This window comes from Astyanax mexicanus, chromosome 2, assembly GCF_023375975.1.
Source record: "Astyanax mexicanus isolate ESR-SI-001 chromosome 2, AstMex3_surface, whole genome shotgun sequence".
Classification (NCBI taxonomy): domain Eukaryota; kingdom Metazoa; phylum Chordata; class Actinopteri; order Characiformes; family Acestrorhamphidae; genus Astyanax; species Astyanax mexicanus.
The window spans coordinates 66621051-66637118 of NC_064409.1; the positions used below are offsets into that span (position 1 = coordinate 66621051).

Here is a 16068-nt window from a genome sequence, read left to right on the forward strand (position 1 = left end):
ACACGTGGATCCAACTCTTTCATCATAATCATGAATGAGAATACAAGCACAACGGTCCACTCAGCAATATACAAAAAGCCAAACTTACCCATTGCATAGTGAGACTACGATACATCATAAGTATGACTGGCTCAAAGTTTTCATGTTTTCAGATTTATGAACCAAGGAGGATGCACTTGATGCAGATCATCCATATGTCATGCAGTTAACTTCCAGTAAAAATCGTCTGATTCATAAAAACCTTTTTAACCAGGCATATTCAACTCACAAATGTTTTAAATAGGACAGTACTTCACTCAAAATATTCTTTTGATTTTAATAATTCTAGATTATTTGTTTGTTGCCATATGAAGAAATTTCACTAAGCATTCTTATTTACAGTGTTCTTAGAAAATGTACTGAAAATTCAAACAAAGGTATAAACAGAGCCAGCAAAATTAGTTACAAAACAAATGATATTATATATATTTTTATATTTAGCACTTAAATATAGCTTTGTAACCAATAAACACATGCCCCAATATACAATCGTGTTATGAAGGGTACTTCTATCAATGTGCCCAAATAAAAAAAAAAAACATTTAACTATTATTTCACACAAAAAAAATATTTAACAAATACACCTCATAATGAAACATTTTTTAAAAAATCCTTTCTGTCATTTGAGCTAACTTTTGTATTTATTTACATATGTAAAGACCAGTGCTGACTAATGAGCAAAGTAATATTAGAACTTTCTTACATGTACTTTGATTCTGCAATTTTTATATCACTTTAAAAAGTATCTATACTTTAAACAAACATTTATACTTTAGAAAACTATTAAGTAATTATATTTTACCCACACTTTATTGAGAACTTACTATCCTGAACTGGACGTAAATTGTTGCAAACTAATTAAAACATTTTTTGTTCACTGGGAACAAGCCATAAACAAATTTGTACTGTTTTTCAGAAAATGTACTATATGTACTACAGTTACCTGGGCAACTCTGTATGGTATTTTTAACGTGAATATTTGAGAATTTGTCATAAAATTAAATTAAACTAAAATCATTCAAGATGAGAGAACTTGGATTAAGGCAACACAGACAATTCACACTACTTAGCAAAGGAGAAAAAAATGATAATTAGACGAAATAGTATTCTTATTAAAATATCTGTAAAAAAGCATACCTTGGAAGAATCAAACGTATCACCATCAAGTCCTGAAAGGTCGTCCATAGATGACTGGACATTTTTCAGAGTCAAGTCAGAAGGCAAAGTGACATCATTGTAAGATGTGACAAACTTGAAATCACTGGTTCGTGATCCTGTGGTCAGATATGCATCATAATTGTAGGTGCTGCGGAGAGTTCCTGCTCCCTCTACATCTGCGTAATTTGGAGGGAGATACGCGCTGGGAATGGCTACAGCTCCATCAAATAAAATTCTGGGCTTTCTCCTGTGACAAAACCTCACAGCCAGGATGATGATGATGAAGGTGAGGAAGAAAGTGGAGACGGACACCAGCGCGATGATCAAATAAAAAGTGAGTTTGGAGCTGCTGTCATCATAAGACATGTCTTTCAGTTCTGGTACTTCAGCCAAGTTATCAGAAATTAGTAAATATAGTGAACATGTGGCAGAGAGTGAAGGCTCTCCGTTATCTTTCACTGAAACAATTAGATTCTGCTTTATGTTAATGGATTCTGAAATGTCTTTTTGCAGTCTAATTTCTCCACTGTGTTCTCCAATAGTGAATAGTCCAGAATCAGTTGCTTTCACTATGTGGTAAGAGAGCCAAGCGTTTTGACCAGAGTCTGCATCCACTGCGATCACCTTGGATACCAGAGAGCCTGACTGAGTTGCTTTGGGCACCATCTCAGTCATAAAAGTGTTTCCTTCTAGAGAGGGGTATAATATTTGTGGGGAGTTATCATTCTCATCAATTATGAAGACATTCACAGTGACGTTACTACTGAGTGGAGGAGAACCATTGTCTCTGGCTAAGACAAGCACTTTAAAACTTTTAAACTGCTCATAATCAAAAGATCTCACTGCATGGATAACACCAGTGTCTCCATTAATTGATAGAAAAGAGGTCACTGGGGATCCGTTAACATCAGCAGGCAAAATAGAGTAAACTACAGTACCATTCTGTCTCCAGTCTGAGTCTGTTGCTGCTACTTTACAAACAGAGGAGCCTGGTTTGTTATTTTCTTTCACATGAGCGTTGTAAAACTGTTCCTCAAATACAGGATGATTATCATTTACATCAGCTATTAAAAGGTGAATAGTTTTAGAGGACGATAAAGGTGGAGAACCTTCATCGGTAGCAGTCACTGTAAAGTTATAATCAGAAACAAGCTCTCGATCTAGTTGACCTTCTACCACTAGAGAATAGTAGCTTTTTAGAGATGGAACGAGTTTAAAGGGAACATTCTGCTGAATGGACAATCGAACCTGTCCATTGTTCTCAGTGTCTTTGTCCTGCACATTAATGATGCCCACCTCTGTACCTGGAGACACATTTTCTGGGACTGGTGTATGCAGTGACTTCAAAAAGATTTCAGGAGGGTTGTCATTAATATCTAGAATTTTTATCAGTACATTTGCTTCAGATGAGAGACCAAACTCATCTTTTGCTTCAACAGTCATTTCATATATTGATGCCTCCTCAAAATCAATGTGGCCCGTAACTGTAATCTGGCCATTACCTTGATCCAGAGAGAATATTTTTTTGGCTTTTCCAGATATACGACCAAATTCATATGTCACTTTTCCGTTAAGTCCTTCATCTACATCAGTAGCGCTCACTGTAACCACTATAGTACCTAAAGGTGGATTTTCAGGCAGATTGGATCTGTAATCGGTCTGACTAAATACAGGAGCATTATCATTAGCATCAAGCACATTGACGTGTATTGTTACAGATCCTGATTTCGGCGGAGTTCCTCCGTCGACCGCAGTCAGAATTAATTTGATCTCTTTCTCCAACTCGCGGTCTATCTCTTTATCTAACACCAATTCAACATACTTCCTACCATAATTATTCGTATTGACAGCCAGAGAAAAGTGTTCGTTTTTCTCCAGCACATAGCCCCGCACGGTATTCTGTCCTATATCTGCGTCGTGAGCCTCGTTTACACGATACCTGGCGCCTCTGACAGCGGATTCACGAATTTCAAACGTGATCACGTCCTTTGAAAACACTGGCGCATTGTCATTAATATCCTCAACTTGCAGGGAAACACGATGTAGCTCTAAAGGCTGCTCTAATATTAAATCAAATTTCAAAACACACGAAACCTCGTCCCCACATATTTCCTCTCTGTCAATTCTTTCTGCTACAGTCAGTTCTCCAGTATTCACATTAATGTCGCAGTAGCGTTTTCCTCTACCTTCAGTATCAATACGAGCCTTACGAGCTGCCAGTCTCTTCACATCAATCCCGAGGTCCTTGGCTATATTTCCAATCACAGATCCGGGTTTCATCTCCTCTGGAAAAGAGTAGCTTACGTCTCCTTGTGCGTCGCGTACAACGAGCATTAAAAGACAAAGGCAAGGCATCAACATCAAATCCAGGAATCCATTTAACGCCATTTCTAAACGTACGTTCACAGCAAAATCAGATAAAGAGTTCCAGACAAGCACTACATGAGATGCACAGACAAAAGATAAGGCAGCGTTGTTGGTAAATGTAAAGGGTTGTAAAGCGTCAGCAAAGTGAGATCCTAAATAGAGTTAAAAGGAAAATGGGCGTGTTCAACAGCTCCGAGCAAATCCAATGATCTACACGTCATATCCAAGTCATATGTGAAAGGACAGTTGTTTGAAGATCAGCGATGCTGCTCATGTTTGCCTTATACTGTAGCCACCCCAAGATATCTATGGCTTTGTTGAACAACAGCGACACCGTGAGTCATAACGGAGAACATTTTACAATTAATGTTCAAATTATTTAGATACCAACTTTTCATAAAAAATATACAATTGAGGCACGGGTGTAAATAGAATTGCTTTACTTTGAAAGCACCTATCGGTGATACGGGATTAAACAAAATGGACGTAATGTTTATGTAACCATGACCAGCCATCTCTCAAAAAATGTTAAGATCAAATCACAAACAATTGCAAAAAAAAATGCATTTTGCATGACAAAAGTGACTTAATGGTTTGATAAGCATTTGGTTCTATTCTGGTGAACCTATGGCCTATGGAGCTTCAAGCCACAAATGTTAAGACAACATTGAAAAACAACTTTGTACTGATTACTAACTGTACAGACAAATCATACTGCACATTCCATCATACTGAATCCACCTACATAATCCAGCTGTAATACGATACACTGCAGGTTGCCAGTAGCAAATGACATATACTGCATGGAAGCAGAGCATGAAAAAAGGGGAACCTTCAGGATTAATGGAGAAATTTTATGTCATTTCTGACAGGTGTTGTTTGAAATATCAACATATCCCTCAAGTTCACCAACAAAAGACTTAATCTTCTTCAGAGTCAGGTTATCAGACAGAGTTTATGTTAAGATGACATTGACATTGTAAGATGTGACCAATTTAAAATCACTGGTTAATGATCCTGTGGTCAGATATGTATAGTAATTTTACGTATTAAGAAGAGCTCCCACTCTCTCCACCTCTGCATAATTTGGAAGGAAATATGCACTGGGAATGACCACAGTTCCATCAAACATCAGTCTATTTTTTGTTGTGAAAGTGTGTTTCCTTTTGCATAGGATAAAGATGAAGAAAGTAATAAACAAAGTTTGAAACTGCTCTCATTATAAAACAAAAGGCAAGTATTTTAGTTTTGGTACTTCTGACAAGTTATAAGAAGTTATTAAATATAATAGGTATGTTGCAGAAAGGTGAGATTGTCTATTATCTCTTATTAAAACAATTATATTCTATGCAATGTTTTCAGATTCAGAAACATATATCTTGTGTCTGAATACTCCAAAAGTCAATAATTGTTTGGTTTCACTATATCATAAGAGAGACACATCGTGATTAAAGTCTGCAATTATGCTGACATCTTGAAAATTGCACAACACATTCCCAACAGATCCAAGAACCATTATAGTGCCATTTTGAGCCACTAAATTTGCATTAAATGCTCTTGTGTCCTGTTGCAAATGATCAATAATAAACTAAGAGGGAAAGTGCAACCTAGCATTGTTTTTATTTGCATGTACCAGTGTCAAGAAAACAAGTAAATTCATGTAAATATTGCATGATTTATATAAGTTACAATACCATAGTGGCAGTACCATGGACAGCAACAAACACGTGGATCCAACTCTTTCATCATAATCATGAATGAGAATACAAGCACAACGGTCTACTCAGCAATATACAAAAAGCCAAACTTACCCATTGCATAGTGAGACTACGATACATCATAAGTATGACTGGCTCAAAGTTTTCATGTTTTCAGATTTATGAACCAAGGAGGATGCACTAGATGCAGATCACCCATATGTCATGCAGTTAACTTCCAGTAAAAATCGTCTGATTCATAAAAACCTTTTTAACCAGGCATATTCAACACACAAATGTTTTAAATAGGACAGTACTTCACTCAAAATATTCTTTTGATTTTAATAATTCTAGATTATTTGTTTGTTGCCATATGAAGAAATTTCACTGAGCATTCTTATTTACAATGTTCTTAGAAAATGTACTGAAAATTCAAACAAAGGTATAAACAGAGCCAGCAAAATTAGTTACAAAACAAATGATATTATATATATTTTTTATATTTAGCACTTAAATATAGCTTTGTAACCAATAAACACATGCCCCAATATACAGTCGTGTTATGAAGGGTACTTCTATCAATGTGCCCAAATAAAAATAAATTGTCACATTTAACTATTATTTCACACAAAAAAATATTTAACAAATACACCTCATAATGAAACATTTAAAAAAAAAATCTGTCATTTGAGCTAACTTCTGTGTTTATTTACATATGTAAAGACCAGTGCTGACTAATGAGCAAAGTAATATTAGGACTTTCTTACATGTACTTTGATTCTGCAATTTTTATATTACTTTAAAAAGTATCTATACTTTAAACAAACATTTATACTTTACAAAACTATTAAGTAATTATATTTTACCCATTATTTATAGAGAATTTACCATCCTGAACTGGACGTAAATTGTTGCAAACTAATTAAAACATTTTTTGTTCACTAGGAACAAGCCATAAAAAAAATTTTTACTGTTTTTCAGGAAATGTACTATATGTACTACAGTTACCTGGGCAACTCTGTATATTATTTTTAATGTGAATATTTGAGAATTTGTCATAAAATGACATTAAACTAAAAGCACTCAAGATGAGAGAACTTGGATTAAGGTAACACAGACAATTCACACTACTTAAAAAAGGAGAAAAAAATGAAAATTAGACGAAATAGTATTCTTATTAAAATATCTGTAAAAAAGCATACCTTGGAAGAATCAAACGTATCACCATCAAGTCCTGAAAGGTCGTCTATAGATGACTGGACATTTTTCAGAGTCAAGTCAGAAGGCAAAGTGACATCATTGTAAGATGTGACAAACTTGAAATCACTGGTTCGTGATCCTGTGGTCAGATATGCATCATAATTGTAGGTGCTGCGGAGAGTTCCTGCTCCCTCTACATCTGCGTAATTTGGAGGGAGATACGCGCTGGGAATGGCTACAGCTCCATCAAATAAAATTCTGGGCTTTCTCCTGTGACAAAACCTCACAGCCAGGATGATGATGATGAAGGTGAGGAAGAAAGTGGAGACGGACACCAGCGCGATGATCAAATAAAAAGTGAGTTTGGAGCTGCTGTCATCATAAGACATGTCTTTCAGTTCTGGTACTTCAGCCAAGTTATCAGAAATTAGTAAATATAGTGAACATGTGGCAGAGAGTGAAGGCTCTCCGTTATCTTTCACTGAAACAATTAGATTCTGCTTTATGTTAATGGATTCTGAAATGTCTTTTTGGAGTCTAATTTCTCCACTGTGTTCTCCAATAGTGAATAGTCCAGAATCAGTTGCTTTCACTATGTGGTAAGAGAGCCAAGCGTTCTGACCAGAGTCTGCATCCACTGCGATCACCTTTGACACCAGAGAGCCTGACTGAGTTGCTTTGGGCACCATCTCAGTCATAAAAGTGTTTCCTTCTAGAGAGGGGTATAATATTTGTGGGGAGTTATCATTCTCATCAATTATGAAGACATTCACAGTGACGTTACTACTGAGTGGAGGAGAACCATTGTCTCTGGCTAAGACAAGCACTTTAAAACTTTTAAACTGCTCATAATCAAAAGATCTCACTGCATGGATAACACCAGTGTCTCCATTAATTGATAAAAAAGAGGTCACTGGGGTTCCATTAACATCAGCAGGCAAAATAGAGTAAACTACAGTACCATTCTGTCTCCAGTCTGAGTCTGTTGCTGCTACTTTACAAACAGAGGAGCCTGGTTTGTTATTTTCTTTCACATGAGCGTTGTAAAACTGTTCCTCAAATACAGGATGATTATCATTTACATCAGCTACTGAAAGATGAATAGTTTTAGAGGAGGATAAAGGTGGAGAACCTTCATCGGTAGCAGTCACTGTAATGTTATAATCAGAAACAAGCTCTCGATCTAGTTGACCTTCTACCACTAGAGAATAGTAGCTTTTTAGAGATGGAACGAGTTTAAAGGGAACATTCTGCTGAATAGACAATCGAACCTGTCCATTGTTCTCAGTGTCTTTGTCCTGCACATTAATGATGCCCACCTCTGTACCTGGAGACAAATTTTCAGGGACTGGTGTATGCAGTGACTTCAAAAAGATTTCAGGAGGGTTGTCATTAATATCTAGAATTTTTATCAGTACATTTGCTTCAGATGAGAGACCAAACTCATCTTTTGCTTCAACAGTCATTTCATATATTGATGCCTCCTCAAAATCAATGTGGCCCGTAACGGTAATCTGGCCATTATCTTGATCCAGAGAGAATATTTTTTTGGCTTTAACAGATATACGACCAAATTCATAGGTCACTTTTCCATTTAGTCCTTCATCTGCATCAGTAGCGCTCACTGTAACCACTATAGTACCTAAAGGTGGATTTTCAGGCAAACTGTATCTGTAATCGGTCTGACTAAATACAGGAGCATTATCATTAGCATCCATCACTTTGACATGTATTGTTACAGATCCTGATTTCGGCGGAGTTCCTCCGTCGAGTGCAGTCAGAATTAATTTAATCTCTTTCTCCAGCTCGCGGTCTATCTCTTTATCTAACACCAATTCAACATACTTCCTACCATAATTATTCGTATTGACGGCCAGAGAAAAGTGTTCGTTTTTCTCCAGCACGTAGCCCCGCACGGTATTCTGCCCTATATCTGCATCGTGAGCCTCGTTCACACGGTACCGGGCGCCTCTGTCAGCGGATTCTTGAATTTCAAACGTGATCATATCCTTCGAAAACACTGGCGCATTGTCATTAATATCCTCAACTTGCAGTAAAACCCGATGTAGCTCTAAAGGCTGCTCTAACATTAGATCAATTTTTAAAACACATAATAGCTCGTCCCCACATATTTCCTCTCGGTCAATCCTTTCTGCTACAGTAAGTTCTCCAGTATTCAAATTAATGTCACAGTACCGTTTTCCTATGCCCTGAGTATCAATCCGAGCTTTACGAGCTGCCAATTTCTTCACGTCGAGCCCGAGATCCTTAGCTATATTTCCAATCACAGATCCGCGTTTCATCTCCTCTGGAAAAGAGTAGCTTACGTCTCCGTTGGCGGCGTTCACAACAAGCACAAAAAGACAAAAGCACAGCATCCAATTCAAATCGAAGAATCCTTTAAAAGCCATTTCCTACCGGATTCAAATTTACATCCACAATAATAATCAGATCTACTACAAGACGCAAGCAATGACTGAGATGGGCAGTCAAAGGCAAGGCAGAATGGCTGCTTAATGGTAAAGCGAGACAAAGCGCCCGCTAAGTGCTATCGTAAATATGTTTGAGACAAGAAAGTGGGTGTGTACATCAGGCCCATACGAATTACAGGATCTCTACATCATACGCAAGTCACATATGAACGGAGTATTCATTTAAGATCCGTGATTTTGCGCGTGTATGCCTGACTCTAATGGCGCCTGTAATATCTGCGGTTTCCCAGAACAACAGCGACACCGTGAGTCGCATTCAAGATTCAAGATTCAAGATTTGATGGCTGTCATTAGCTAAGAGTATAGAGTGTACATACTGTACATACCGTTCTGTACATACCGTTCACAGACAGTATGGTAAACATACTTTAGTCGCCTGTCCTTATAATTTTTCAAAATGGTTATGCAGCATCTTTATAGGAACGGAGTATGTAATCACATTTGCATTCTAAAAAATATTTTAAATGATACTAAATGTGCTAAAGAAAATTACATTTGGACAACTAAAATTTTCTTTCAGCAGGTAGTTGAAGAATATGACATGTAATGTACCTTGTTACAGAGTTGATAGTACTCTAATTCTATAGTACTATTATTTTGATAGTAGTGAAAGAAAGTTTTGTGTACTGGTAAAACATTTTCAAACTGCAAGTAAATCTTTAGTAGAGCTGAACAGACAACAATGAGAACCAAATTTGTACCATACACTAACTCTACATTTTCCAAAATTTTATATAATAAAAAACACAGCATGTAAACGGCAACAAAGGCAGATACTGCATGGAAACACAGAGCAGAAGGAAAGTGTTACCTTGAAGATTAAAAATATAATTTAATGTCGTACCTGAAAGGAGTCATTGGAAACCTCATCAAATCCATCAAGTTCACCAACAAAAGACTGGGTTTTCTTCAAAGTCAAGTCAACAGGCAATGTTCCATCATTATAAGATGTAACAAACTTAAAATCACTGGTTTGTGATCCTGTGGTCAGGTATGCATCGTAATTGTAGATGCTTCGGAGAGTTCCCATTCCATCCACCTCTGCGTAATTTGGAGGGAGATACGCACTGGGAATGGCAACAGCTCCATCAAACAACAGTCTGGGCTTCCTCCTGTGACAAAACTTCATGGCCAGTATGATAATGATGAAGGTCAGGAAGAAAGTGGAGACGGACACCAGCGCGATGATCAAATAAAAAGTGAGTTTGGAGCTGCTCTCGTCATAAGCCATGTCTTTCAGTTCTGGTACTTCAGCCAAGTTATCAGTAATGAGTAAGTAAAGTGAACATGTGGCAGAGAGAGATGCTTCTCCATTATCTTTCACAGAAACAATAAGGTTCTGCTTCATATTATTGGATTCATAAACATCCTTTTGTAGTCTGATTTCTCCACTGTGTTCACCAATAGTGAAAAGGCCAGGATCAGTTGCTTTCACTATGTGATAGGAGAGCCACGCATTTTGACCAGAGTCTGCATCCACTGCGATCACCTTTGATACCAGAGAGCCTGACTGGGCAGCTTTGGGCACCATCTCAGTCATAAAAGAGTTTCCTTCCAAAGAGGGGTACAATATTTGTGGGGAGTTATCATTCTCATCCATTATGAAGACACTCACAGTCACATTACTGCTAAGTGGAGGAGAACCATTGTCTCTGGCTAGGATCAGAAATCTAAAACTTTTAAACTGCTCATAATCAAAAGATCTCACTGCATGGATAACACCTGTGTCTCCATTAATGGATAAAAGGGAGGCCACTGGCATTCCATTAACATCAGAGGACAAAAGAGAATAAACTACAGTACCATTCTGTCTCCAGTCTGGGTCTGTTGCTGCTACTTTACAAACAGAGAAGCCTGGTTTGTTATTTTCTTTCACATGAGCACTGTAAAACTGCTCCTCAAATACAGGTGGATTATCATTTACATCTGCTATTAAAAGCTGAATAGTTTTAGAGGAGGATAAAGGTGGAGAGCCTTCATCAGTAGCAGTGATTGTAATGTTATAATCAGGTATTATTTCTCGATCTAATGCATCTGTTGTAACCAAAGAAAAATAGTTTTTAATAGACTGCACGAGTTTAAAAGGAATGTTTTGCTGAATGGAGCAGTGAACCTGTCGATTGTTCTCAGAGTCTCTGTCCTGCACATTAATGATGCCTACCTCTGTACCTGGTACAACATTTTCAGGAACTGGACTATTCAAAGATTTAATATATATCATTGGATTATTGTCATTAACATCTAGGATATTTACTATCACTTTAGAGAAAGATGAAAGTCCATAACCATCTTTTGCCTCAATCTGCATTTCATATATTGCATCCTCTTCAAAATCTACCTGACCTATTAACCTAATTTCTCCAGATGTTTTATCTAATGAAAAAAACTTTCGGGCAGTGTCAGAAACTCTGCTAAATTCATAGGTTACTTCCCCGTTTGGTCCTTCATCTGCATCAGTAGCACTCACAGACGCCACCAATGTATCTATCGGGGAATTTTCAGACAGATTGACTTCATATACAGATTCGCTAAACACTGGAGCGTTATCATTAGCATCCAGTACAGTAACGTGTATGGTTACAGTACCAGAGTTCGGTGGCGTACCACCATCTACTGCAGTCAGAATTAATGATACCTCCTTCTCCAGCTCACGATCTAGCTCTTTATCCAACACTAAATTAATTTGTTTCCCCTCATTATTGTTTGAATTAACATTTAAAATAAAGTAAGCATTATTTTGTAAGCTGTAGGCCTGCACTGCATTTACTCCAATATCTGAATCGTGTGCGTCGTTAATGCGATAGCTAGAGCCTTTGTAAGCGGATTCTGTTATTTCCAGTTTTATTAAATTCCTTGGAAAAACTGGTGAATTATCATTAATGTCTGTAATTTGCAATGCAATTCGATGCAGTTCCAAAGGATTCTCTAGAACTATATAAAAATTGAGAAGACAAGACATCTTTTCTTTGCAAAGCCCCTCTCTGTCGATCCTTTCTGCTACAGTCAGTTCTCCAGTATTCGCATTAATGTCACAGTAGCGTTTGAGGTTACCTTCAGTATCAATACGAGCCCTTCGAGCTGACAGTCTGTTTACATTCAACCCTAGATCCTTGGCTAAATTTCCTATTACAGATCCGCGTTTCATCTCCTCCGGAAAGGAATAGCTCACATCTCCAAACGCGGAGTTTGCCATAACCATGAAGAAACAATATGCCAGTATCACCTTCACAGCTGCAAATGGCTTAAGATCCATGACGAACAGGATTTTAAACGCGAACAAATTCTCCAGAAACAAAAATTCTCCAGAAACAAGCGTACTGTGTAAAATCAAACGTATAAGTCAGGACAAAGGACGCACTTTGTCCTTTTTTTTGCTGTGTGACATCATGGAGAGGGTGGGGAATGAGGTGGTACAGCTGCCAAATGCTTTGCTGGTGAACAGCGACTCTACGAGTTATATTTGAAAACTGCAGGATTTACTATTATACTACTTTTTTCATACATTGATTGAAAAAAATGAAATTGTGTTTATGTACTGTAATGCGGCCACGAAGAGATTGTGTACACATTCAGTCAAGGATATGCAGAACATGTAAAACAATTTAATTGCTAAACAGAAACACGCGTTATTTGCTTAAAGTAATGAAGACAATAAACGTTAAAAAAAGAATAAACCCGAAAACAATAATAAGCTCCAGTCGTACATGATCATGCATTACGTTTAACTCTCTGATATGAATCTAATTATATAATTGTGCTCGTTTCTCCTGATAAATGCTGTTCTAGAATATTTACACTTTGATTGAAATCATGTACTTTTTTCTATTTAAAAGGTCACATAACCAGCACTACAATTTGATAAATTCAACAGAGATTATAATATTATAGAGCAACACTGCTGTAATTATATTTGAAACGGAAAACAATTTATGTCTATTCTGACCTGTTCAGGAATAAGGCTATAAAAACGTATTTTCATATGTGACCGATAATTGTATACAACAAACAGTGAGTAAGTACAGAACATAGTAAACCATTGTGCGCGCTATTAAGAGTGAACAAAGAATATTTCACTACACCAATCCTAGAAAAAACTTAACCGAAACACTCTAGTCATCAGAGGTTAGACAGATGCCACCATTTACCATTCCAGATTTAATCCACTCAACATTTTTTTTCACAAATAGACGAGAGCTTAACCAAATAACGTTCAGAGCGTAAAACTTACTAACATGTATACTGCACCTGATCGCAATCAACGGCGAGTCCTGTAAGGTCGTCCACAATGCAATTAGTCTTCTGCAGAGTCAGGTCAGCAGACAGAGTTCCGTTATTGTAAGGTGAAATGAATTTGAAATCACTGGTTCGTGATCCTGTTGTCAGATATGCATCGTAATTGTAGGTGCTTCTGAGAGTTCCCATTCCATCCACCTCTGCATAATTTGGAGGGAGATATGCAGTGGGAATTGACACAGCTCCATCAAACAACATTCTTGGTTTCCTGCTGTGACAAAACCTCACGGCCAGGATGATGATGATGAAGGTAAGGAAGAAAGTGGAGACGGACACCAGGCCAATAATCAAGTAAAAAGTGAGTTTGGAGCTGCTGTCATCATAAGACATGTCTTTTAGTTCTGGTACTTCAGCCAAGTTATCAGAAATAAGTAAATATAATGAACATGTTGCAGTGAGGGAGGGCTCTCCATTATCTTTCACGGAAACCACGAGATTCTGCTTCATATTGTCAGATTCAGAAGCGTCCCGCTTCATCCTGATTTCTCCATTGTGTTCACCAATAGTGAAAAGTCCAGAATCAGTTGCTTTCACTATGTGGTAAGAGAGCCACGAGTTCTGACCAGAGTCTGCGTCCACTGCGATCACCTTGGATACAAGTGAACCCGACTGGGCAGCTTTGGGCACCATCTCAGTCATGAATGTGTTTCCTTCTAGAGAGGGGTATAATATTTGTGGGAAGTTATCATTCTCATCAGTAATAAAGACACTCACTGTCACATTACTGCTGAGTGGAGGAGAACCGTTATCTCTGGCTAAGATGATCATTTTAAAACTCATTAACTGCTCATAATCGAAAGATTTTACTGCATGGATAACACCAGTATCTCCATTGACTGACAGTAAGGAGGACACAGGTGTACCATTAACATCAGAAGGTATAACAGAGTAAACAACAGTACCGTTCTGTCTCCAATCAGGGTCTTTTGCAGCTACTTTACTAACAGAAGAGCCTGGTTTGTTATTTTCTTGTATGTGAACGCTGTAAAACTGCTCCTCAAATAAGGGAGGATTATCATTTACATCAGCTATTGAAAGGTGAATAGTTTTAGAGGAGGATAAAGGTGGAAACCCTTCATCAGTAGCAGTAATCGTAATATTATAATCCGAAACGAGCTCGCGGTCTAACTCACCTGTTGTCACCAGTGAATAATAGTTTTTAATCGATGGGACAAGTTTAAAAGGGACGTTTTCCTGAACCGAGCAGTGAACCTGACCGTTTTCCTTAGAATCTCTGTCCTGAAAGTTAATGATGCCAACTTCTGCACCGATCAAGGTATCCTCATGAACAGGACTATTTATAAATTTAACAAGGATTACAGGAATATTGTCATTAACATCTGTTATATTTACAGATACTTTTGTATCACCAGTAAGGCCATATGAATCCACTGCCTGTACACGTATTTCGAATTTAGATTCCTCCTCAAAATCAAGATGTTGTAATACCTTAATTTGTCCTGTTTTGTGATCCAAAGAGAATATTTTCCTGGCCTTGTCAGATATACGACTAAATTCATATTCAATTTCTCCGTTAGGTCCTTCGTCTGCATCAGTAGCCGTCACTGTAACCACTACAGTATCTAAAGGAGAATTTTCAGAAAGACTGACTTTATAAACAGATTGACTAAACACGGGAGCATTATCATTAGCATCAAGTACAATGACGTGTATTGCTGCAGTACCTGATCTCGGTGGAGAACCACCATCTACTGCAGTCAAAATAATTGTCATTTCATCCTGCTGTTCACGATCTAGTTCTTTTTCTAATACCAATTCACTGTATTTCCCTCCATCCGCATTTGTGTTAACAGACAATGCAAAATAATTGTTTCTCTGTAAATTGTAGCTCTGAACAGCATTTGTTCCTATATCTGCATCATGAGCTTCATTCAAACGAAACCGTCCACCTTTGGTCACGGATTCGCTTATCTCAATCTTTATAACATCCCTTTGGAAACTTGGAGAATTGTCATTTACGTCGTCGATTTTAAGCATAATCCGGTGGAGCTCTAATGGACCTTCAAGCACCAACTCGCACTGAAGAATACACGAAATTCTGTCGCTGCATATTTCCTCTCTGTCAATTCTTTCTGCCACAGTCAGGTCGCCAGTATTCTGATTAATGTCACAGCATCGTTTTTGGTTACCTTCAGTGTCAATACGAGCCTTGCGATAAGATAGTTTGTTCACTTCGAGTCCGAGGTCCTTCGCTACGTTTCCAATCACAGATCCGCGTTTCATCTCTTCAGGCAAAGAATACGTGACATCCCCATATACAGAATGGGCCGTGAGGACAAAGAAACAGAAGCACAGTATCATCCCAGCGCTCCAACGGCATTCTCGATCCATGACAAGCTAAGTAATTAATTTTATAAATGGATTATGGATCTTTTATCATGCGAAAAAAGGAAAAAATATATGTAGGAAAACAGGATCCGTAAGGAAGTATCAACCAATGCAGGTTACTGGTTTTGTGTGAAGCCCAATTCACAAGTGACGACATACGCGGGGTGGAGAGAGTGTCAATAGTTTTCAAACGTGCTGGTGAACAGCGACGCTGTGAGTAACGATAAGTAATTGCACAATATATTTTAGACCGCATTCCCAACATATCCAAGAGCCGGTTTAGAGCCTCCTTAGATTTAAATAGATTTATGAACTAGCAGTTTACTAAATTAGCATGTGGCATGGCCTGATTAATATTAGTTAGAATACCATACAATGGCAGCACAATGGACAGCAGCAAACACATGATTTCAAGTCCTCCATCCACTAAAATACAACAAAAACAGTTCACCTAGCAATTTAGAAATAGACAA

General features: G+C 37.7%; 4 protein-coding genes across 4 annotated transcripts; all 4 read right to left on the reverse strand.

Moving 5' to 3' along the window:
- Positions 1–1077: 1077 nt before the first annotated feature.
- Positions 1078–3710, reverse strand: LOC125799046 (protocadherin beta-16-like). Its single transcript, XM_049474791.1, has one exon. It carries the CDS (start codon positions 3583–3585, stop codon positions 1102–1104), a length of 2484 nt encoding a protein of 827 aa, XP_049330748.1. The 5' UTR covers positions 3586–3710; the 3' UTR covers positions 1078–1101.
- A 1963-nt stretch (positions 3711–5673) lies between these two features.
- LOC111193088 (protocadherin beta-16-like) lies at positions 5674–9101 on the reverse strand. Its single transcript, XM_049475069.1, has 2 exons — positions 6464–9101; positions 5674–5685 (listed from the first exon to the last, which is right to left on the reverse strand). Exons 1-2 carry the CDS (start codon positions 8870–8872, stop codon positions 5674–5676), a joined length of 2421 nt encoding a protein of 806 aa, XP_049331026.1. The 5' UTR covers positions 8873–9101.
- A 684-nt stretch (positions 9102–9785) lies between these two features.
- LOC103034905 (protocadherin beta-15-like) lies at positions 9786–12444 on the reverse strand. The gene has a single exon (XM_049475070.1). The coding sequence runs from the start codon at positions 12204–12206 to the stop codon at positions 9786–9788; it is 2421 nt and encodes an 806-aa protein (XP_049331027.1). The 5' UTR covers positions 12207–12444.
- A 736-nt stretch (positions 12445–13180) lies between these two features.
- LOC111197364 (protocadherin gamma-B7-like) lies at positions 13181–15891 on the reverse strand. The gene has a single exon (XM_022686710.2). It carries the CDS (start codon positions 15596–15598, stop codon positions 13181–13183), a length of 2418 nt encoding a protein of 805 aa, XP_022542431.2. The 5' UTR covers positions 15599–15891.
- Positions 15892–16068: the final 177 nt, after the last annotated feature.

Bases quoted from the DNA above. Each gene is read 5' to 3' on its own strand.
- LOC111197364 (XM_022686710.2), bottom strand. From the start codon at position 15,598: ATGGATCGAGAATGCCGTTGGAGCGCTGGGATGATACTGTGCTTCTGT.
- LOC125799046 (XM_049474791.1), bottom strand. From the start codon at position 3,585: ATGGCGTTAAATGGATTCCTGGATTTGATGTTGATGCCTTGCCTTTGT.
- LOC103034905 (XM_049475070.1), bottom strand. From the start codon at position 12,206: ATGGATCTTAAGCCATTTGCAGCTGTGAAGGTGATACTGGCATATTGT.
- LOC111193088 (XM_049475069.1), bottom strand. From the start codon at position 8,872: ATGGCTTTTAAAGGATTCTTCGATTTGAATTGGATGCTGTGCTTTTGT.